Below are 25,344 nucleotides of genomic sequence, written 5' to 3' on the forward strand. Positions count from 1 at the left end.
GCATTATTCCCCACTGATTCTTGTGCATCCCACGTGGCCTGTGTCTGATACAGGTATTTAGGATATGCTTAAAACCTACACCTGCTAGTCATAATTTGTTTCAATAAAATGCTCGTATTGTTTGCCTTCCCCAAATCAGGATCTGATTTGGGGAAGGCAATTCAGAGTGCAAAGATTGCATGGGTGTTATTTATGGTATTGTGTGTACAGTTTTTTTCTTTTGAACCATTGTATCTTGTATTGTTCCTCTCTCTTTAGGCCTCAGCAGGCTAAACATCAGGCATGGTTTGGTTAGTTTGATGCTTTTAATGGGCGGTATTTATGGTATTGTGTATACAGCTTGCAGTGCTGACTGCTTTTTGTCTAGGTTTCTAATGTCTGTCCCTTTTTTCTTTAAACCACTATATCTTATTCTGTTCTCTTTAGGCCTCAGCAGGCTCCACGTCAGCATGGTGTGGTTAATTTGATGCTTTTACACTTTGCATAGGTTATCCCAAGTAAGGTGGAGTTGATTGTCCTTAATGCTCTTTGACTTGGCACGCTCCTCTTCAGCTTGTGGTGTTGGTGCATTTCTTAAAATGCAATCTTCTAACAAATCCTGCAGCTTCCTATGCAGCTGATTGTACTGACAGCTTTTCCAAGAAGTTTGTGCTTAAGCTTCATTGAGTTCATTGAGCCCTAATTAGGTAGTGTCTGTGCAAGTCTATGGCAGCACTTTGCATTGTACCTTCTCTTAAGAATGGCTCCAAAAAATCAGCAGTGCTCAAAATGCTAAAACCGAGGCTTCAGAATGGGGTTTTCACAGAGCAGTGGTGGGGAATCGCTTCTTTTTACCAGCATGAAGTGTGTTAATGTGTGGGACTGTGGATGTGTAAGTACTTTACATATTTTTTGGTTAATTCTGTCATAGAACTACAAGAGGAGCGCTGCGGAAGATACTTCAAAAAGTTTAACTGCTACACAGTGCATGCTGGGAAGTCTGCCTATATGCCAATTTTTATTGATTTAAATGATTTAGGAGGCTATGAGTTCTGAAGTGGTCTAAAAATAAAATACTAGATTTTTTAAGTAGAAGTAATGTGATATTATGTACTTGAAGCTAAGAAAGTGGTTGTATAATATTTTAGTGATATTCAAACCCACGCTTTCTTTCTAAGCAAGAGAAAAGTCAGCTGCTCTCTGTCACTGCTGACCTTCCCTGTAAATGGATTAAATTAAATCCTCAGATCTTCAAAATGACCAAGTGCTCAGTGTAGTTTATACAGCCACCATTAGGTACACCTGTTCAGCTGCTAGTTGAGGTAAATGGCAGCCAATCACATGGCAGCAACTCGGTGTATTTAGACACGTGGACATGGCCAAGATGACCTGCTGAAGCTCAAACAGAATGGGGAAGAATGATTGATTTAAATGACTTTGAAAATTGCGTGGGTGTTGGCTGGTCTGAGTATTTCAGAAACAGCTGACCTGCTGGGATTTTCCCATGCAACCATCTTTAGTGTTTACAGAGAATGGTCTGAAAAAGAGAACTTATCCAGTGAGCGGCAGCTTTCTGGGTAAAAATGTCTTGCTGATGCCAGAGGTCAGAGGAGGATGGCCAGACTGCTTTGAGTCCACGTCCAATCCTTTGTGCCCGCAGTGTACTCACCTTCTGAAAGCACAAAAGCCCAAATCACCTCAAACTGGTTTCTTGAACATGATGATACATAAAATTATGCTTAACTTTCTGACTTTGGGTCAGGACTTCATGTGCTCTGTTTTCAGTGCTCTGACATGTACACAGGTTTGACTTTTAACATGTTTAAATCTTCTCACTTTGAACATCTTTATCATGTGACATCTTTTGCTTTCACTTTGAGAAGAGTGCATATTTATTATGATTTAGTGCGGTACTCATGGTACATCCTGTACAACAGGTCCAGTGAAGTCTGTGCAGCTCTGATCAGGGCTCGTCCTTTGCACTGCAATTTATGTCTGCGTTTAATTGGTGAAGGAATACGTGGTTGGGAAATAAAGGCTCGGTATCCATACCAAAGGTTCATGCATATTTTATTCAAGAGTAAAAAAAGTGGATCGTCCCATGGGGCATGCTTACAGTGTTAGTGACCGGGGAGTCAAAACAGAAAGAGAGCCGAGAGAAAGAGAAAACTGAGAGAGAGAGAGAGAGGCAGAGAGAGAGAGACAGAGAAAGTCAGAACCGTGGCACAATTTCTATGGCACAGGGTCTCCCAAGGGGGGTTCACCTCTCCCAAAGAAGCACAAGATCAACCAAGGAGCAACGCAACATGAAGAGCAACCAGCAGAGAGAAAGAGCTTAAATATTAAGAATAATGTCCATAATAAATATAATCATAATAATCATAGACTCATAAATATCATCAAATAACAAGAGGAATCATCAAGAATTATGATCAGAGAGAGAGTACACTTTTTTCCTTTAAGTTGTGACGGCAACACGCCTCCTGTTAAAATGTGTCTGCTGCTTTTTGCCTGGAACAGCGCAAATTTTAACCATGCAATCATGCTTTTGGCTGCCTGAATGCCTGTGCCTTTGTATATAGTAATGGTCATTCATCAATGCTAGTTTAATATTTGTTTATCATTATTCATATTTATCATTAGAAACAACTCCTGTACATCGACAAAGAAGAGAGGAGAGAACGTGGACTCGACACTTTGAATAGAAGCGAATTGTCATTCTGTACAGCCTCGGAAAAAAAAACAAAAAAAAAAAAACGGAAACACAGGTTGTGAAAAAGAAGAAAGAAAAAAAAAGCAACAAAATTGAACACAAAATGAATACAAAAAAAATAAATTAACATTATGTACAAAATAAATGATTCATTATACCTCAGTTCATTTATATTAGCCAGAAAACAAGAAGAAAAAAAAAATCCTACCATAGTGAAACACAGAGCACAAATATAATCTTCACATTATTATCAAAGAACTTAACTCTGCATGCACTGATGCGTTAATATAAATGCTTTACAAAGACCTTTTTCTTCTGACTTCTTCTCGTTGTCTTGGCTGCCGCCGTCACCAGAAGAGTCAGTTTCCTCAGTGAAATATCATTTCCTGCGTTTTAGGCCAGCGATTCCCGGCCGTCACTGCCATCTTTTAGCAGACAGCAACACGGGCAGAAAGGAGGATGAATAGAGAATGGATAGAGTGTTGGATTCACATTTCAACTCCCCCGCGTACCCCCCCCCCCCCCCACACACACACACACACATACAGTCCATTAAGCATCCTACTTACGATATACTGCATCTTGCATCCTGTCACCAGATGTGCAATAAAATCTGTCTTATTTATTCTATTTACACGAACATGTGGGGAGAAACACTTCAAATATGATCCTGGACTGTGTTTTGGAACCAGGGGGGTTTCTTTGTTTCTTTGGAGGGGTGGGGTGGACTGTCTGCCACTTGACTTCAAGTGGTGAATGCGTGCAGTGTGGTGCTACAAAATAAAAACGTGAATCTCCAGAGAAATAAAGGACAGCGAGGGCTCAGATTAGACTGCAGCTTGAGATTATCTCCGCACATCTCTCGCTCACACCACACATCAAAACTTTTTCTCACTGTCGCCTGCCTGATGGCCACATCTGCTCGTGTATGCAAACGCCCCCCCGATATATAGCCTCACAGACACTGACACTGTTCAGGCAAATCCACGGCTTTAGAAAAATCAGCATATGTTTGGTTCCACTTCCTGTTTTGGGGATGGAAACAGGAAAAAGAAGCATACATGACTTAAAGGCTTCCCTGCCCCCTCCCCGAACCCCCCGATTGCCATCACAGGTTTGTCACTGTCAACCCGCTGGTGATCCCCCAACATACAAGGTGAACAGCAAGCTCCTCGTGCTTTGCGTGGGGAGTACTTTTTGGAGAGTCTTTCCTGTTGTTGTGCAGGTACATGGGAGTTGTAGTTCTCTAAATAGGGCCAATCAGTTCAGTGAAGAGAATAGCCTTTGGTGGTAAAGTCCAGGTACGCTCATGCCTTTACATAACAGCTGAGGGCAACAGGAAAAAGGGCTAGGGGTATGTGTATGTAATTGCATGTGTGTGTTATGTTGTCTGTACCTATTTAGTAAAGGAAATACTCCGCGCGTGTGTGTGTGTGTGTGTGTGTGTATGAGATGCATTTTTCTTGTGTATTTATGCCTATGTACAGATATTTTTTAAATATGGGACCATATCAGTGTTGTAACTGCAGGAGTGTGCTCGGGTCACGTGGGAGTGTACGTCCATCACTGTATATTGCTGTTGCTGTCGGTCCCATTGGGCTCTCCCATGTTCATGCGGCCCATCGACAGGCCCACGCTGTTGACGGCATCACGACGCGGCGGCATCCTCTCGTTGATCCGATCCAGACCTTTGGCCTCCTCAAAACTGCTGATCCGATGCTGTGGGGAGAACCCTCGAATGGCTGCAGAGACACACCCACACACACAGAAACATACATGCATGCACACAGGGTTAATATTCAACAAAATATTTAGCAAAACCTTGTGTATCCAAACCCCAGAGGGGGGGGGGGGCCTCAGCATGTACATATTTTTCCCAATTCACCTTTTAAATGCTGTCATCTGATTTCTCCAGCAACCACATTAAGATAATTTAGATAACGTTCTCAGTAGCTGAAGGTCAGTTGGGGTTTGGATAAACAAAATTATCTTGTATAATTGTATCCACAAAGATTTTATGACATACATGAGCCAGTATATTTATTTGTTGTCCTAATGCTGAGCTAGGATTAGTTTGACATTGTCGCTCATAATGAATGGGACAGTCAGCCTGGACATTGACCTTAGGTTAGCAGTGTGAGTGAACTGGCAGATAAGGGATTATGAGAAACAGAAAGGATAACGTTCACTCCTGGGACACATTTTTGACAGTTAGCTGTTTGTTCAAAGCAACATTTATTGGAGGGTTACCGTAAACTGTTGTAACCTGTTCGCAGAATTTACAGGTAATGATGAAAGCTATGAGTCAGCTTTTTCCACTTCTCTCATGTTCCTTTGGGGCTCATATCTAAGTCGGTCCTATTACATATTATATTAGAGTACTCCTTGTTTGTGATGAGGGGCGCCTTTGAGTGAATGACTTGGATTTATGTCTTAAAGGGGCACTCCACTAACTTTAGTCACATATGATAATGATGTCGCCAGAATTTTCTTAGCTTTGGATATGACAAATGGAAGTGGTTCAACATTTTGCAAAAAAACACTTATTTGCCAGGAGTCAGATGAAAGTTTAACTTAAAGTTTAACTGGAAACTGGGGCAAATGGTTCAATTTTAGGTTCTGTCCTAAAGCAATAATAATAATAAGAAGAAGAAGAATAACTTTTTTTTTATAGCACCTTTCAAGAAACCTGAAGATGCATTAAAAAAAAAAAAAGCCAAGTGAAACCATTTGGCTTCCAGAAACCAGTAAAGCTCTCTGGATGTCAAGACATTCTCCGTTAACCATAAGTGGTTTTATAGGAAGTGTGGCAAGTAGCACAGATGAGTCAGCAGTGTTACGATTCATTATGAAACACAAATATTAGTGTCTGCTTTTTGTATTCAGGTTGCACCTTCATAAAAAAAACTGACTGACAGAAAAATGTGACACCAATCCTTTAGAGGAGCAAATGAGGAAATGATTGAATAGACACCAACATTTATCATGCTGTATATGTGAAATACTGTTTAGTTAGTGCACACAGAAACAGGCTGTCTCTCTGATTTTAAAGGGGTCCTGTGTTTCAGTTAGCTGCCATTATTCCTCAGATGTTTGCTAATGCCTGCTTAGCCACAGCTTTGCTTTGTATTTACTGCTAATTGGCAAAGCACACTATAACACAGATCATCGCATTGGGCTCAGTAGCACCGAAGAGTCAGTCATTCATGTTTGGTCTTCAGTTAAATGTATGCACATGGGTAAACATTTTTGACGCATTAGCAGCACGTCATGGCAGAAGCGCTTCTCTCGCAGCACTGGAGCCTCACGGAGCCGGTGTGGCTGTAGACTCTGTGTGGATGTGTGAAATCACTGGAGTACCCCTTTAAATTAGGCAGAAAATCAACCAAACGATGCGATTTAAGGCAAACTCTTGTAACAGTTGTTACACCAAACCAAGTAAACTGTGGCCTCTGTACCAGCAGATGCTCCTGTACCAATAAGGAGGTCTGTCTGCAGAGACCGACGCCAATTTTCAACAATGGCACAACGACAACTGTCACACATGCAGCTACTCACAAATGCCACTGCACTACAAAAGCAGAAATCTAACACCCAGCTACAGATCACATAACGTGACAGAAAACTACAGCACAAGCGATACCCATAATTCATTTGAATAAACAAATTATGGACTGTACTTCAGGTAAGCCAAAGACAGCACTAAAGGTACAAACACAAAATAGTATGGTTAACTTAAGCGTGCTGAGTACCGGGCCCGTGCACGCAGGGTATGACACACTAGACACATAATCCATGATCACAATCTGTTCATGAGCTCAAAAGAACCTGGCAGACCTGTCAGCCATCTCTGAATCGTCCTCGCAATGTAATGCATCCATATGCCAAATTAATCTTTTTTTTTCTTTGTAAAAGTTTCAAGTGTGAAATTGTATTCGTATATCCCAAACTCAGCTTTTTACAGAGGGTTCACCCACATTCTCTTGTGTGCTTCAGCACATGCCATCACTTGGCATAAGCGCAGACCCTGCAATACACCGCTTATTGTGGTCAGACGTACATCCTGAGCTTAGGCCATGTGAACATTTGCTGAAGGAGGCTGAAAGCTGAGTAAGAAGCCGAGTTTTACCACAGATTAATAAAATATCCCTTAAGTGAATTGCATGTTTTGATGATCACCGGTGACCTGTGTGACCTGCCGTAGGTTGTTGAGAAACAGATTGATTGCATGCTCATCTTCTACAGAACTACAGCATCTATGAGATCTATAGAGAACACTAACACACTGCAGTCTGTGAGGAGGTCTGAGTGACCCTGCCCACCATTGCAACATCCTCTCCCGCCCACATTCCCGCTCTTCTTGTGTGCATGTGTGTGTGTGTGTGTGTGTGTGAAGAAAATGCACTGCGTGTGTTTCATCGGAATAGGATGCAGGATGTTCTATGTGTATCCTGTTTCCCAAGAGAAGGAAAGAATAAAAGTTTGTGTATGTTGTGAGCTTTAATGTGGTGGCTCCAGCGTGCAGCGGTTTTTAGGCTTTGTCAAGAGCGCTGATGCAGTTAGAAGAGCTGAGTGCATCATGTGTAAGGAAATCTATGACCTTATGAGCATGGGCGGCTGAGAGCACAGCCATGCTGCACACGCACATGTGTGCACACATACACACGCGCACACGCGCGCACACACACACAACACACGCGCCCACACACAGTGAAATGAGTGGGATTTTACCTTCGGAGTCCTTAACTGTCTCGATAGCTTCAATGGCCTCAATGGTAGCTGAAGGATGGGCAAAAGAAGAGAAAGAAAGGAGGACAGGAAGAGAGAGGAGATGACAGAGTCCGAGAGAGAAGATGGAGTACAAAGAAAGGAGGAGGAGAAGGAAAACGAAGTGAAGGCTGAAACATGCTCTGTGCAGACACGCGTAAACATCTTTGCTGTACGGGTGACCGTTGCTTGCTGAGGAGGCTCCAAAAGGCTGAGCTAAAGGTTGTCAAACAAACACTGGTTGGAAAACAATGTAGCCAGAACTCAAGGTGATCCAAAAATCAAACAGGAAGTCACAAAACATAATACGAGACTGGCCAAGGAGATCAGGCAGGTATTATGTGAACCTCAGTGTCTCAGATTTATAACAAGCACTGTGAATTAAGGCAGAAGTACAAGATTGCAGTTTTTGATGGACCAATGTTTGTGCAGCTCACAATGCCAGATTTTCACTGTACAATTCTCTTGGACCAAATTTACTGTAGAGCTCTGCAGAGATGTCATCCCAATATCTATAGAAGTGACAGAGTCTATATCATCAATTTGTGTAATAGCAATATGATTTCAAGAACCCGCTGGGACATGGGTGCCACAGTTTCACATGTTCTGGAAATGTTCTTGAATATGTTTTTAAATATAAAAATATATAAAAATTTAAAATAATGGGTGTGAGCTCTCACAGGTTAACATTTTTAAATATCACAACTGTCATTGGCCGGTATATCACGACACCCCCTACTCAGGGGCATGTTTCAGGCTTTAAACAAGCAAGGCCCTCAGGGCAGCACTGAGACCATAGCAGGTTCAGAGGGCACCTGGTGTTAGCATTAGCTGGCGTTAGTTCACACACGCACGCGCACACACACACACACACACATACCCATATTTTGTGCCATTCTCTGGGTCTCAGTCACTCACTTATAATCTCTCTCTAACACTTGCACACACAGACAACCAGTGGGCTGTTAGTATCCTTCAGCGCTGGTGAGGTGAGGTGGAGAGAGGGAGTGAGTCAGTGAGGCAGAAGGATGAGAGGAGAAAAACAGCTGGAGGAGGAGGAGAACAGGAGAGAGGGCATGGAGGAACCGGAGGATGCTCCAAAGCAGATACTTAAACTGTCTGTGCGGCATTGTGTTTCTGTTCCTGAATATGAGCTCAGGGTTAAGTGTGTGTGTGCGTGTGTGTGTTTGTGTTTGTGAGAATGAGAGTGAATGAAATGCTCACCACTCTGCAGGGTCTGTTTGCCCCCAGAGAGAACTCCACTGGGCAGCATGCCTGTTGGGGTCAGTCCCTTCAGGGTCAAGACATTTTCACTCTCCTCCCTGAGAAACAGACAGACACAGTGTGTGTGTGTGTGTGTGTGTGTGTGTGTGTGTGTGTGTGTGTGTGTGTGCATAAAAGGAGAGAGCAGGTGATAAAGAGAGAGAATTACACACTTCCCCACACTGCACACCTGCAAACACACAAAAACATGCCTGTGGTTTAAAAGACAGATTTTAGAAAAATCAGCTTTAAAAGTGTGACTCTGGTGATGGCTGGTTTCTGCAGAAGTTACAGAAAATTGAGCATTTATAGGCACACTTCCACACATGCACAACCGCAACTTGACCCACCGTAGAACGGAGAACATTTTCGCCATCTTCCCGATGGCTCGGATCTTGTTTTTGATCACCTCTTTCCTTGCTGCTGCTGCACTGGCTGGAAGTGAGTCAAGCACAAATTCATTAATAAAAGAAGCAAATGGAAAAGAAGAAAAAATCACTGCTGGTGGCTTCTTACCGTCATAGATTTCGTCTCCATCGTTCATGAGTTCATCGTCAGAGCAGATACTCAGGACATTGACCAGCATCTCAGTCACTGCAGGGCAAACACACACACACACACACACACACACACACACACACACACACACACACACACACACACACACACACACACACACACACACACACACACACACACACACAGACATCTATAAAAAGATAACAAACTTGCTATCTGGTGCATGTAGTTTAGTTTCTAGTCAAAATATTGCCAACGAAGTAATTATCGTGTCCTTCAAAAGAATCGCCATAAATTATCGACCTATCTGTCAGCAGACATTCAGACTGGCTCTGTGTAATCACTTAATGGAACATGAGTGTCTGCTGCGAAAAATAAAAATGTTTTATGAGAAGAAATATGACATATCTTTTTATATAAGTAGCTGTCTAACTGTGGACAGTGCCGAACCATACTATTATGTGCAAATTATATGCAAGAGTAAAGCCATGTGTCTGTCAGCGCACACTGGGCTTCTCTGTCCAACTGGGAGGATGTTAGACGCCCATGACGGCACAAAGATGAAGATATAAAGGCTCACACTCTATTATTGTTAATCTAGTAAAGACAAATCAAGCATTTTTTTTTAATATCTGTCCATTTTATTAACTGCTTATCAAACTTGGGCTGGTTACCAGGTCACACTGAGAGGCTCCAGGCTGGTTTCTAAACGAGGAACCGGACAGCACTAACTACTGCAGACTTTCCTTTTATATTCAGGTGCAAAAGATGGATTCTGTTTCACAAACTGCGGGTGATACAGTCATGAGGTATGTGGCATGAAGATGCAAGACAAACTGTTAAAGTTCACAAAATAATGCCAGTGCCAAAGCTAATTTACGGAGTCCTGAGCTGCAGCCCAAAATCCACCTCTTCAAACCACAAGGATTGTTTCCTTAGTAATCACACTGAAGATGACTTGACCTTACGGCACGGTTGCTTTATTGTGCGCGCACGCGTGTGTGTGTGTGTGTAGTACCCTTTTCTCCAACGAAAGGCAGCGACCATGTGAAGACGTCCATGAAGTTGGGCAACCAGTAGGGGTGAGGAGAGCAGTTGAACTGACGGATGTTCATCACATTGTTCTCGTACTTTAGCACCGCAGCTAGACACACACATATAAGCAGATATTAGCCTTTGCACATTTGTTCAGCCTGGAGATTACAGTTTTTCCATCCAGTCCTACAATACTAACAGTTTAGTCTAGAATAACTGCATGATACCCTTCAGTCAGACCTTTGTTGTTGTAGACATCCAGGTAGTTTGGAGCAGAGAAGATGGTGATGAGCGAGGGGAAACCTGTAGTCTGACTCTTCCTGTACATACGGTACCTGAGGAAAGAGAGACAAACAAGCCGCCCACGTTACAGCCGCTCAAATAGGACACCGCACTGTGGCTGGAAACTAAGGATTTTGAACCAGACAGGGGTTGGTTCAAGGCGAGACAGCCACACACTTTTAAACAAACAGCGTGGAAATAGAGCAGATTCCCTTGCACTGCAGGGAAAATGACAAGATAAAGTAAAAAAAAAAAAAATGCCACTGGCTACTGAAAGCCTGCAGAGTTTAAATAAAGCTGCCAGCTTTTGATTTTTTTGGTCCAGATATTATGACGCGGTCATAATAGAAATGAGTCGGGATGTCGTTAGATATGAACATGAACACAGGCTCACATAATTCATCTGCACCAACTAGCACACGGCCTCTACAGGTCAGATCATTGCAGTATGAGCTAACTAACAAACTGATCAATTTGCTGTTCTTTGCTAATCTAAATGTCCAGCAGCAGTTATTAGCTGTTTAATATTTACACTGGTTTCATGTTGTCATTTAGTGTGGTTGTCAAGTGTCATCAGCACGAAACCAGTTCTTCTTCTGCTCTTTGTTGGCTTTGTTTGTCCACAGCTGGCCGCTGCACCAGCTGACCATGAACACATTCAACAAAGGCCGGACCACAATGATATGTGGTTTATCTGATACTGCTGTCTTGGTGCTATTCCCATAACAACATATTAGTTTTTCTACAGGAGCAACCAATCACGTGGCTGTGATGTCATAGCTTTATGAATCAGGTTAAAACATAAATACTAAAGGGAGACTCACCCAGTAGGACAAATAGTACAGAGCGGCAGGAGGGATAAAGTCTGCATAGAAACCGAATTTGCTGTGAATGAATGGGTTAAACACAGGACTTTTATCCAGGAGACTATGGTTCATGTCCTGTGTAAAATTGAGTGTTAACATTTCCAGAGTAGGTACATAATTTTTTCTCTCTCTCTCTCTGGTTAGGATTTAGGCCGTTTAGGGAAATGAAAATCATGGTTAGGGTTAACCATGACTCAGGTCACAAAACTATGACATCACAACAGCGTGATGAACATTTCCTCCAATGGTCCTAATTATAAATCTGCGGGTACAGCACTAACATGGGGATTTCACTAGCTGGGACCACATCCTCGTTTAGATTTGACGGAATTCCTGGTAGATAACGGCAGATGGAGTAAGCATGAATTGAGGGTGGGGTTTGCGGAAGGCGTCAGAGGGGAGTGACGGCAGTGGGTCCCCAGCAGGGCGGATCCTCCGTGTAATAATGAGAAGTGAAAGAACTGAAGGGGCGAGGGGAAGAGTGTATGAGGTGTGAAATTCAGATAAATTATCCTTAAAAATCGAGCCAGCGCCAGTCCACATCTTTGCGATTAGGATATGTGTTTCCAATAAACAACACATATTTAATCGTTTTATACTGACGGTGTGCTGCTATACGTCAATCAAACTACAACTTTAGATTCTCACTGCTCATTAAATTTCAATTAAGAGAAACACGTTTTTTCCCCCAAGACAAAAATCATCATTTATGGCGGTTCCTGAAGCAGCTAGCTTAGATTTTTTTTTTTTTTTTTGAGTGAGCGGGCCCTTATTCTCATTGTGTTGTCTCTATTGTTGGAGAATATAATGCACCAATGGCACATCCTCAAATCAAGGGCTTTTTAAAGAATTCATAGCGACAGCAGTGAGTACAATGTCTTTTCTAACTTTTCAGCTGAAAGCTGCTTCATTTTGTCTTCACGCTGCTGAACGAATTCTTTTTTTTGGACCATAAATGCATGCTTTAGCTCCTCATTAGCTACTCTGCACAGGTGCAGAAGCTTGAATACTGAAATAGCGTCTTTTCGGCCATCCTATAACAAGTGCATTAAGACCTCTGGATGATTACCCAGATTACCCCAAATACTGTTAATGGGTTCACCAAACAGCACACACTGCAGCACAGACACAGTGCTGCCTTAATTGCTGCATTATATCTAGAGGATTTTCACTGAACTAACAGATGGATTTTTTTGGGGTCAGAAACTTGCATTTTTCCTTTTGCTATTTTATTCAGACTAACGGTGCAAACTTTATACAGCTCTCTGCCTTCCTGTGCTGTTTTCAAAAGGTGAGTTAGTTAGGGTGAATTTTGCTCCGGCTGTTGGTGTACTCTCAGTCAGACGAACTCTAACAATGCTAATGACACAGTTTAAGGGTGAAAATTGTACGGCCTCTTTTTCCTGCAATGTGCCAATTCCCTGACAATGAAAAATAACAGCTCAGAACATGAAATGTCAAGGTAAGCCATTAAATGAAATGGTGCTCCCATTTAAGCTGCGAGAAAGGCCTGAGCCGCGGCAGTCAGTCAGCTTACCCAGCATCCTGTGCTTCGTGCGCTCTGATGATTGACAGCAAGTTGTTGGTCTGTAAGAACTCGCACACTGCTGGATAACTAGAGAGAGAGAGAGATGCACAACAGCAGTGAGAGTAAGTGAGGGCACGAAACATAAGGGGGAAGAATTATTCAAAGAGATCCAGTAAAACACGCTTTACATAACAAACAAGTCATATGTCAAGGCTTCTGTAAACCACAAAACAGATATTTAAAGTCTGGCAGTGGGTGATGAGTAGGCTTTTGTTTTCTAAGGTAATGTTTGACTGTGACCAGCAGGGGGCATCGGCGAGGAGAGACAGGCCTGAGCCAGGCTTATGGCTGCCTCGGTGCTGAGTGTACACTAGTTGGCTGATTGATGCTGTCTCCTAAACATAGAAAATCAGTGTGTTTGCCACAGAGCACATGTCAAAACACAGATTTCTAAACACGGGGAGCGCACCGACTCCCCATCTGTCTCTCCCTCGTCTTTACATCCCTCCATTTTTACTTTACCCCCCCCCCCCCCCACACACACACACACACACACACACAACACCACCAACACCACCTTCCTCCTGTGCTACTCTCCCTCTTTCTCTCACTGTATCTTAATATCACTCCATATCTGGCAGGAGTAGCCAGTCGTCATAGCAACAGAACCGTGCAGTCTCCCTGGGGATTGTGGGATATCGTTTCATGCTGAAACGGAACTGTGTGCATGTGTTTGCGAGTGTGCGCCATGTGTGTGTGTGTGTGTGTGTGTGTGTGTGTGAGAAGCAGCCAAGGTTTCTGTGTGTGCTACAAATCCCAGCGATCGTTAGTGGCTCTTGGATGTGGTGTAAACGTGCACGAGGCGTCTCTCTTTCTCTCTGCTCAAGAACAGCATCCCAAACCAATACCCTGAAGTCCACCTAAAACTTATTAGGTTTCTGATTTGTACACGAGCATCACACACCGCACTCAGATCATTACACAGACATCAACCAATCACAGAAAAACACACAGTAATGGAGACATTTCTCTTTCAGCTGGTAATTTTAGAGGACTGTTCCTACTGTGTATTGTTATCTCTGAATATTGCATTCACACTGGCTTGTTCAAATATCAAGTTAGCTCATATCTTTGAGCTTCATAACCACAGGGGTCTGCTGCTCCAAGGTTGCCAGACTATATTCGTTCCCATTCAAAAATAAAATGTCAGGACTCTTATGTAATGTTTCCTTTTGCTGGTAACAAAACCGCGAGGAGTGATTTTGCCCTCCTGTACCTGTAGAAATAGGAGCACCCTCTGACTGTGTTGTGGCCAAAGTACTCCTGGGTCTTTTCGTTGCCAAAGTCTTCCAGGGGGTCGGCCCACAACAGGTCGCACATGGGCCCAAACGCCGGCGGCTCCTTGAACCGGTCCAACTGGGACGCAAAACAAAACACAAACACACACACACACACACACACACGCACACACAGAGAATTATAGAAATGTGAGCAGAGACGCTCTATATGAAATACATGTTCAGTCATGTTTACATGACTGAAACTCAAACACATAAGCACATGTAGGATAAGTCTGAGGCGAAAGGAAACCAAACACATACACACAAACACACACTGTCAGAGCAGAGCATCTCCATGGCAACCCTCACCACACAGGAGGGAGAAGATGTCACACCAGCGGATTCACCATGGAAACACTGCCATTAGATGAGGACGTGTGTGTTCTCGTGTCTCCGCGTTCATGTGTGTGCCTTTGTATTCTGTAGCTCAGTGAACTGTACGCACACAGGGGCTGTTTTATGGTTTCTAATGAACACACTCGGAGCAGGCTACTCAGAAATAAAAGTTGCCGTGTGTTTATGACTACCTGCAAATGTGTCCGAGTGCTGCACATAGGTCGATCGCGTGTTGCATGCATGATTCATTTTCCTTGCTGTCATATTCTCTTTCCCAGCAGAGGCAAAGAGCGGGAAGTGGAGGAACGCTGAAGTTGAGAAAGACTAACAAACTGGGCGACAGTTACGGAGGCTGATCTTTCTCCTTTTTGTGCATTTTTCAGCTGATTACGCTCCACAACAAAAGTTACGTGTGACAGTATGCGGAATAAAAACTGACACTGTCAAATATAGCATGTCACTGTTATTGTTAGGTGTCAGTATGTTTAAGTAGGTAAAAGAAACAAATAAATACAACTTAATTGTTCTGGATAACATCTTCTACACTGTCAAACCAGACTCTCTCAATCTGGAAGGTTTTAGATCTGTTAAATAGTTATTATAAATCTAAAAAGGCTGTTTTATCACTTTTTATAGGTTTTATGCATTGATATATAATTACTGAACTGTAAAAGGTGTAAAAAAAAAATTCAGATTCAGTTCTTAACTTCATTCTTATCAACTATATCAGGGTTTTTTCTACATGGGGGAAATTTTGGTGCTTCCCCCCAAAATTTACTAGAGCCCAAATAAAATAAATAAAAACACAATCATTTTCTTTAATAACAGTTTTGTTGATTTTTATTCATTTACATAATGAAACAACAATTAAACTATGTGTTTTTCAAATAGGAAAAAAAAATGCAGAGTTCTATAAAATAAGGTAAAATGATTACGGTACATGGACAGAATTATAATCATATTTAGATGTGTAATCACCCACCAAAGGCCATTTCTTAAAAGTATGTTTCTATACCAGGAGAAAAAGTGTGCCATTAGATGCTAATTTTTGCCTTTAAAGGACACGACTGATAATTTAAAACTGCTTGCGTGTCTCTTAGCTTACCTTCTTGATGTCGTCCAGCGTGTGAATCTCTGGTGAAAGCCCCCCATGGACACACAGGAACTGCTGGTTCATCAGGGCTGCCAGAGGCAGGCAATCAAACGCCTCCATGCAGGAATCATACACCTGCTCTGAGTACTTGATCTTACCTGCAGGTTGGGGGAGTAGATAGATATTTCAAGACTTGAGACAAAAGAAGCGCCTGAGTGTGTTTTGACATGCTTTGAACAGCCAGCATCGCCACAAACGTACAGTCAGTCCCTGTCACTGGGAGACTGATGAGCACATATTGCACACAAAAAGGAAGGCAGAGAACAAACAAGCATACAGGCTTTACAGAAGTCAGCCATCTGAAGGCTTCAGAAATGATACATGAATTATAATGAGTTCATACAGGACTTTGTGCATGAATAGCATTAATTACATGTGTAACACTTTGCAGTATGCATGCCTTAATAAATGAACAATAAATTATTTCAGTTATTGGCAATTCCTGTTTTATGAATCATGTTCATGGACACTTCACAGTCACGTCTGTGGTTCAGAGCACCGGATTTAAAAAAATGAATTAATTAAGCATGTGTCTTCATGACTTGATGTTTAATAAATAAATGGCGACCTGGTCCTTCTGCTTTAACTGCTGAATATAAATGATTAATGCACTCAGAATGAATGGGATGGTTGGCAACAATAAATTCACTTACTTATAACAAAATGTACTGCCACTGTTTCATTAAAAAAACAGAATAAATGAAGAGTGCACATAGGTAGCTTATTCAGTTTAGATGACTTTATTTCTTTAATATTAAAAATGTCTATCACCTTAAAATTAGGTATGAAAACCAACAACAAGTAACTTTTGGGGGCATTCATCTGACATATTAAAACATAAAATAACTGTAAATAAAGATGCATGTAAAGATGCATATTCTTCTGAGTTTCTGAAGCATTGGGCTCAATTTGGAAACCTAATGGCCACTTGAGGTTGGCTCCATAACTGAGTCAATCCCCATAGATTCACCTATTAAATTCCCCGATTTCACAGCAGAAATAAGCATATTTCCAGCCAAATACACACAAAAAACTTCTAGTATGCCTTAAAGGTATGTTACTTAGGACTGATATTCAGATATCTGACCCTATGTGATTTATGGATGCAGCTTGCTAACCAAGCTTGCTAGCGAAGCTGATCATTTTGCACTCCATCCTCTCATCTACACACAGTCCCTCCAAAAAAACAAGATGACCAGCCACAGACCAAAAGTTAAAAACGGGTCTGTGCAAACAAACAGGTGACATCACGCTGGCTACGTCCATCTTTTAAATACAGCTTTGGTTCTTTCTCCTTCAAGTTTCATTTGTTATTTATCAGTGTTAAGGAATACCCAGCTGTTTCTTTTTATGCATGAATTCTCATATGAATGCACGGTAATACCCTTCCCGTAAAGCGCTACCACATAATTTGGTTCGCTTGGGTGTAAAGGCGCTAACATGTAGGATTTTCACACAACGCATTAATAATTTATGGGGCCAGCTCTTCTCCAGCACTCCCATATGACCTGCTTTTCTCCTCTCTGATGATGCTGGATTTTGTTTTAGAAATGCCACTTCCAAGAAGTGGCATTTCTAAAACAAAAGAAAAAAAATCTTGCTATTACAGTATTTTAAATAATGACCCAAATATAAGCACAAAACAGTGTAGACGTGTCACTTTTTTTTTTTTTGTATTAAAAACTCCTTTGAATTGGCAGCAATATCAATAACAACATCCAAGACACAGTATCTTTTAAAGTACATTTCTCACATGGGCGTAACAATGCATCTGACATAAAATCAAAACCACAGGATTAAAAATAGCTGAAAGGAGATTGGAGGAGAGAAAAGAAGAAGCAGAAAAGGGTGTTTTAGACAGAGTGAGTAGGGAGGAAGGAGGCAAGAAAAGAAGAATGTTAAAGAGAGAAGGAGAAAGGCTGGATGGGAGGAGACAGGTTAAGAGAGGAAGGAGAGGAGATGACTAGGGAAGAGGGGAGGTAGAGTGTGAGGACATGAAACGGCACGTACACAAATCAAAGCCAGTCTTGTGGAGTACAAGCGTACAGTAGCCAGCCTTTCTATGTGTGTGACAGCGAGGAGTGTGTTTGTCAACCTCTCCATCTGCCTTGTGTAGAGCAAGAGCTCATTATTGCCAGTCCACCAGTTGTCGGCTCCTTCCACACTCTCAAACATTTATGAAGACACTTGCACGCGCAAGCAGTCACAGTACATGCTCTCGTGCTACACACACACACACACGCATATATATATATATATACACGCTTACACACACACACACACACACACACAGCAGATGGTAATTGAGGGCGACCACTATTCGCCATGAGCACCAGGGGAAATTAGCTTCCTTGTCCCTTGGCCAATCAGACACAGAGGAGTAAGTCCCTGAGCCAATCATTAAGGGCCAAATTAATTTGCTGCTAATCACCCACTCTCGGACAGGACGCTGATGGAGGAGTCAGAGAGATGGAGGGACAGACTGGAGGAGGGAGCAAAAGGATGGAGGGAGAGAAAAAGGAGGGAGGATACAACGTGCCAGTAGCAAAAAAGGAAGAAGGATGGTGAGGGGGAGGATGAGAAGAGATCCAGCAGAAAATATTTAACTTAACAGCTGAAACCATCAGGTAATGCAGGAAAGCTGATCCAATCGGAGCTTCGCCACCGAAGGCACAGCACAGCTCGACAGGATTTGCACACGTGTTACACGGTGTCATTGTCTTAGCAGCTGTGTATAAAATGTCGGGCTGATAAACTTTTCACCTACAACACCAACCCAGGAAGCTAGCTCTAGGGTTGAAAAACGAAGCTCTGATTTTGTAGCTCTGGAAACATCCTCATTCCTGCTGTAAATGTTTTTGACACGAGGATGTTTCCAGCCTGCTGCGAAAAAGCTGCTCTCTATAGCTAATTTCCTTATTTATAGGTATGCAGGCTGATACAGGCAGACAGACATTAACTACCTGCTACAGGTGTTAGTTCAGCTAAATTGTGTAATTGAAAAGGACCTCTCTCTGTGGTGTTTTGTTTCTTTTATAGGATTTTTTTGACAAAAAAGCTGTGGCATGCTTTAAAAAAAAAAAAAACAGCATGGCGACTGTTACATGAAAAGCTCTAATCACAGATTTTTTTTCTTACCATGGTTTGGTACAATTCGAGCACTGATAAGCGCGTCACTGCAAAGTGAGCACTGTAAGCTGATCTCAAACCAGTGAGCGTGCTGACTTTTTGGCAGCGGCCGAAGTGTAGTCTCGTATGTATCCAAGAAGTCTAATATATTTACATCTGCTAGACAAGCTAGTAATAATCAAAAGTAAATTTAACAATAGAGGGCGAGAGAGGTGCAAGAGCAAAATGCTGAAATAGAGGAAATGGGAGTCAACTCACATTCTTGTTTGAAGGTGAAGTATTCTGTCAGATGTCTACATTCATGGTTCCCCCGTAGAAGAAAGAGCGTCTTTGGGTAGAGGATTTTCAGTGACCACAGGTACAGCACGCACTAAATGTTCACCGAAGAAGAGAAAGCGTGAGAAACTGACTTTAGCAGGTACACAACTGCAACAGCATTTAGCTTTCCAACGAAGGACGCTGGGTGCATTTGTAAAGCGTTATGGTTAGAGGAGTCAGTATAAACGCTGTCTTGTGTGTGCAGTGTTATTCTGAAAATGATTGCCCAGATTAAAAGTTCAGCTCTTTGGGTAGTGTAGTTTGGCCACAAGAGTGCAGCAGGTGGTGAGTTTTTTTTTTACTTTGCCCACCAACAGGTGGAGAGGTTATGTTTTCAGTCTTGTCTGTTAGCAGGATAACTCTGAAAATTATGAACGGATGTCCATGAAATTTTCCGGAATTGTTGGGGGTGGTGCAAGGAACAATTGATTCAATTTTGGTAGCATGATATTAGCACATAGGAAATTTGGGGTTGACAAGGTATGTGCTCTACTGAGTGCCCTTGTAGTTTTATGGGGAGTTTTTGTATTGTTTGTTTTTACTTTTATCACTTAGGAAACCCTACAAATGGCTCAGAGGATGTTCTCTCACCTTTGCACACTACCATCTCTGCTCCACATTTAGTCCCCTGCTTATGTGCCCTTCAAATGTGTTAGGAAGGTGGCCTAAATATCGCTCCCTCTGCTCCAAACTCACTCCGTGTCAGTGACATATCCCATATGCCACAGTGACTCGACAGGCTAAGGCATTCATGCGCCTGTGTATTGTGGATTGAAGTCAGTCGGCTCATCTGTGCCACATTTCTGCTGGACAACATAATGACAACTTCCTTTATGGCGCTCTCGTCCAAACAGCTCTCCGAATACGGTGCTGTTTCCATTCAACTTCCACGCATATTTCAGTGAGCAGAGTTTCCTGCTCTGGTTAGGTATTACCGTCCTTGAATCGCTGCCTGTCCTATAGAAATGTTAATAGTGAATGAAAGTTGATCTCCATAACAAGGCTCCCTGTCCATGAATTTTAAACTGCATCAGTAGATGTCCATTGTCAGATACAGATTGCATCGTGTCACTGCTAATCTCAAGTACCTTTTGTACATTTGCAATACATTAAATACTGCAGTGCTATACATGTATACTTCAGTAGCAAAATAAACCTTGTCCAGGAATGTGCACAACAGACGTCACTGTGCACCAGACACTAATCTAGAATACATAAACAAGGATACAGTTATTTTTTTCCACTGAAAGCACAGCAGTATAAATAAGATGTATAAACCACACAGTGCATCCAATCCATCCTCACCTCAATACTGAAGTACCCCCTGTCCACATAGTCCCCTAGGAAGAGGTAGCGTGTGTTCGCAGGAGAACCTCCCACTTCAAATAACTTCATCAGGTCGAAGAACTGGCCGTGGATATCTCCACACACTGTGGAAACAGCACATAGCAGCATTAGGATTATAAAGACTGCAGTTTTCAGCTCCCGCATAATGAATTCAGTTAACAAATATGGGACCATCTTTGCTTCAGTGGCTCCATATGGCCTGATTTGCATCTGCAGAGGTATATCTGTCCTGGCTGCTGATCTAGAAACATCACTCATCTGTCTGGGTGAAAAAGGAAAAAAAGCAAATACGTGCTTAAATGCTCCTTAAAGATTATACTCGATCACTTGTTTGAATACTACCTGTGAACAAATAAGATGTACCCTGAAAAAAACAGCAATCTGAGGTGGATGTCTTTGACTCGTCTTTGTGCCTTTTGGGCATCCATCTGTTCTCTTAACTGTTTATCCAACTCAGAGTCATGGGGAGGGGTGGGATACACCCTGGACAGGATGCCAGTGTATCAAAGGCCAACACATAGAGACACACGGAGACCATTCACGCTCACATTCACAACTGTGGCCAACTTAGAATCACCAGTTAACCCAACAAGCATGTCTTTGGACTTTGGACTGTGGGATAAAGCCAGAGTTCTTGGTAAAACAAGGGAGAACAAGCATTTTACAATTACTTGACAAAATATTACAACGTACTGCATGTGGTTAATTGTAGTAACAGACCTTATGAGAATTCTGTACTTGTTTTTTTTATTTATATATATATATATATATATATATATATATATATATATATATATATATATATATATATATATATATATATATATATATCAGTCTGTGAATGTAACTTACTAACCTGGCTAGCTTAGGGTTATTCTATAATCTAGCACCTGATGTTGGATGATGTTCTGAGTGTGTCCACACGTTTGACTGGTACTTTCATGTCTATGATCACATTCAAAGTAAATCAGATTTTTTTCTTCTCTGACTTTCTTCACTGACCCTTATGTCTTCTTGTATGCATCCTTTTCTTATTTTTTTTGGCATATTTCTCACAGATTTGTTGCAATTTGCTTCCAGGAGTACATCAGACTGCACATGCTGAAGACTTCATATTTTTGAAAGACTCCAGGACTGTCTGCCTGTATGATCTGCCAGCATACATCTTACCATCCGCCTTCCTCACCATCTGTCTGGTCTCTCCTTTCACTTTTAGTTGATGTCATAGTTCCCCTCTGCAGCCATTTTACGATGGCCATTTCTCATCTGTCTGACCGCCTTCGTCTGCCTGTCTCTCCATCTGCTTGCCATGTTAATGTCTGTTTTTGTGACTACTTATAAGCACTGGCTTTAATTTGAGCTGGGAATTGGGAATGAAAAATGGCATGAGCGAAATTGAGCCGTACCTGCCTGCCTGCTCTGAGCTGTCTCTGTAGTCTCCCAGAAGCCTTCATGTGACATCCTGAAAGCCCGTCAGTTCAGATTTTAGCCATCCACCTGTCTGCTCACTTGTCCATCTTAGAGCTCATACTTTGAGACCGCATCAAAGTGCTTAATATCTCCTTCATATTGCATCTGTTGAAAGCTCTTTCTACATGAGTCGACTTTGCTATACTTTTACATCTGAAATTTTACCAGTCGCTTCCAATCACAGCAAACTCTCGAGAAATTCTTTCAAGTGTGCATTTCTGAGTCAGACTCTGGTGAAGTGGAACCAGGAAAGCGGGATCAATATGTTGCTCATTGGGAATGAACAGGTTTAAGAACCTCTGCACTAAGCTGCTTATGATTGACTGTCTCTCCATCTGCCCGTCTATCTGTCCTTGTCCCCGGGGATCTGTACCTGTGAAAGCCGAGCGATGTTCCCACACTGCGTGGGCACAACAAGCCCACGCAGAATTATCTCACCGCTTGCATTTGCATAAATGCAGTACACAGAAGCACAGACACATAGGTACATTAACCAGGCAGAGTCAAAAGGTTGCCGGTGCCGGTGTCTGCCTGCCTGCTTGCCAGTCATCTCTGTCATTGTCTCAGAACCTTGCTTTCTATTTTGTTCTCCATCGATTTCAATCCCCGTCTTCTCCTCCGCATCCTCCTCGGTTCTTACAATTTCCCTGGGAGGGGAATACATGCAGATATTACCAAAGCCAGAGCGCACTGTTGTGAGGTGCATAAGTGCCAATTGGTTCTCTCAGTGAAGTGTAACTGAACAACAGTTCATATTAAAAGGGTGGCAGATACATATGGCAGATTAATGAATCGATGAATGGTTCCTGATTAATACATAATTACTGATCTTTCTGCCTTTTTGCTCCACAGCTCAGTTTCTCTGCCTCTCAGTGAGACTGCTGCTGTCTGTCTGCTCACTGTGAAATGTCTGATCTATTACACTTGTCACTCATTTAAACGAACAAGTAGCTTTTTGTGTGTGCGTGTGTGTGTGTGTGTGTGTGTGTGTGTGTTGCTTTACTCAGTGGGTGATCTGCAACTGGTTTGGTAAATAAAAGTGAGACGTTTTGGAATTTAAGCCTATTCACTTTCTTATTGCAATATTGGCACAGCCAGCAGACAGCTAGCTTAGCTTAGCATAAACACTAAACAGTAGAAGAAAATGCTAAAGTTGTCCAGCTATGGGGTTTATATAGCAAATTATTTCTTAAAGAGAACACAGAAATGTTTTTACACTTCATTTATTATACAGATTGAACAGAGAAGGTTCCAGTCTTTAAGTTAAACTGGTGATAGCAACTTCTAGCAATGACAGGCGAACTAACCATTAATCTCAGATCTGAGGAGAGTGATTGAGGCAACTATTAAAGACAGCAATGGACAGCATTTTAGACATATGACAGTCTGAGAGTGTGATGTGTTACCTACAGTCATTGGTATAAAAGAATGAGACCCTCTTTCAAGTCCAAGGTTTTATACATCAGGACATAAAAAGTAATCTGCTGGTTACCAGGTTTCAAAATGATATAAATGCAGCCTCAGATGAACAACAACACACACTGTCATTATTTATTTAAGAAAAAGTAAGTCAAAATGCAAAAGCAGTGTGGGAAAAACTAAGTACACCCTTACTGTGTTCTTAGGAATTGAGAGTGTAAGTAGCAGCCAGGCGAGTGCTAATCAGATACACTCGATTAACTGATTATCAACAAGCGTGAGCACCTCTATAAAAGCCGAGGTTTTGGCAGTTTGCTGGTTTGGAGCATTCAGGTGTGTTAACACAGTGTCAATGAGGTAAGAAAATTGTTGCTCTCATCAATTTGTGCAGGGTTGTAAGGCCTTTTACAAACAATTTGAAGTCCATCATTTTAAAGTGAGAAAGATTATTCACAAGTGGAAATTTTTCAAGACAACCGCCAGTCTTCCCAAGAGTGGACGTCCCAACAAATTCACCTCACCCCCAAGGTCAGACCATGCTGTGTTCAGACCCAGGAGCTACAGCTGATACTCTACAGGCCTAAGTTAACATGTTAAATGTTAAAGTTCAAAACAGTACAGTTAGAAAACGACTGAACAAGCATGGATTGTTTGGAAGGGTTACCAGGAGAAATCCTCTTCTCTCTAAAAAGAACATGGCAGCACAGCTTCTGGAACAATGACTTCTGGAACAATGTCCTTTGGACAGAACAAAGTGGAGATTTGTCCATAATGCACAGCACCATGTTTGGAGAAAACCAAACACAGCATATCAGCACAAACACCTCATACCAACTGTCAAACACGGTGATGGAGGGGTAATGATTTGGACTTGTTTTGCAGCCACAGGACATGGGCACCTTGCAGTCATTGAGTCAACCATGAACTCCTCTGTGTACATAAGTATTCTAGAGTCAGATGTGAGGCTGTCTGTCTGACAGCTAAAGCTTGGCTGAAATTGGTTCATGCAGTAGGACAATAATCCCAAACACACTCAGTCAAAGTCCAGACCTTAACCTGATTGAAATGTTGTGGCAGGACCTTATGAATGCTGTGCATGAACGAATGTCTGCAAAGTTCTTTACAAGCATAAAGAAGAGTGGGCCAAACTTCCTCCACAATGAGAGACAGACTCATAAAGTCATGCAGAAAACAATTACTTCAAGTTATTGTGACTAAAGGTGGTTCTACAAGCTATCAAATCCTGGCCTGTACTTACCTTTTCACACACTGCTTCTGCATTTCATCTTAGATTTGTTAAGTAAATAAGGAAATGTGTAGTATATCATATGTTTAGAACCTACAGATTGTTCAACAGCAGGTGATTGTTTGTTATATCCTAATACATAAAAACTTAGGATTCAAAGAGGATGTTTCAAGATGTCTACTCAATGCAGACACTTGCTTTAAAAGAGACTCTGCAATACTTGTGAAGTCCCACATAAAGTGGGACACCTGGTCAGGTTCCCAGTGATGTGTGGTTCACTCTTGCAGGAAAGCACATTAGCTCTCCAACTATTTTCTACTATCTAACTGGTTCATTAAAGTCTTGAGTACTTCCTTACCCGTGACTGGCGCCTCAATATCCAACATAGTGCGCTCCTGGCGCAGGATGGCGGCGCCCTCATCGATGATGCGCAGGGCCACAGCTTCCTCGAGACGGCCTTCCTTTGTGAGGTGAGCTTTGAGCAGGTCCACCCGCGGCCGGCCCTCCGCATCAAACACCTCCTTCATGGTCAGCCGGTGGGCCAGGGGGAAGGGGACCGCTGAAGAGGGAATATTGGGAGTGATGGAGAGCACAGGGATTAGACGGAAGTGGGAAGATGTTTTAGAGGTATAGA

General features: G+C 42.2%; 1 protein-coding gene across 4 annotated transcripts in view; it reads right to left on the bottom strand.

The window, feature by feature from the left end:
- Positions 1–2,032: 2,032 nt before the first annotated feature.
- The window catches only part of ppp3cb (protein phosphatase 3, catalytic subunit, beta isozyme), a 36,129-nt gene continuing 12,817 nt past the window's right edge, over positions 2,033–25,344 (bottom strand). Inside the window, exons 2-14 of one of the 4 annotated variants that reach the window (XM_030739264.1) lie at positions 25,069–25,269; positions 20,534–20,658; positions 19,169–19,280; positions 15,734–15,879; positions 14,229–14,368; positions 12,962–13,039; positions 10,517–10,611; positions 10,260–10,385; positions 9,239–9,316; positions 9,073–9,157; positions 8,684–8,781; positions 7,424–7,471; positions 2,033–4,434 (exon numbers count right to left, since the gene is read on the bottom strand). In XM_030739264.1, the coding sequence (XP_030595124.1) occupies positions 4,256–4,434; positions 7,424–7,471; positions 8,684–8,781; positions 9,073–9,157; positions 9,239–9,316; positions 10,260–10,385; positions 10,517–10,611; positions 12,962–13,039; positions 14,229–14,368; positions 15,734–15,879; positions 19,169–19,280; positions 20,534–20,658; positions 25,069–25,269 (1,511 nt within the window). In that variant the 3' untranslated portion in view covers positions 2,033–4,255. Of the gene's footprint in view, positions 4,435–7,423; positions 7,472–8,683; positions 8,782–9,072; positions 9,317–10,259; positions 10,386–10,516; positions 10,612–12,961; positions 13,040–14,228; positions 14,369–15,733; positions 15,880–19,168; positions 19,281–20,533; positions 20,659–25,068; positions 25,270–25,344 lie in introns of all 4 variants that reach the window. The other 3 variants (XM_030739261.1, XM_030739265.1, XM_030739263.1) reach the window with 3 other exon arrangements.

This window comes from Archocentrus centrarchus, chromosome 10 (assembly GCF_007364275.1).
Source record: "Archocentrus centrarchus isolate MPI-CPG fArcCen1 chromosome 10, fArcCen1, whole genome shotgun sequence".
In the NCBI taxonomy this organism is placed as follows: Eukaryota; Metazoa; Chordata; class Actinopteri; order Cichliformes; family Cichlidae; genus Archocentrus; species Archocentrus centrarchus.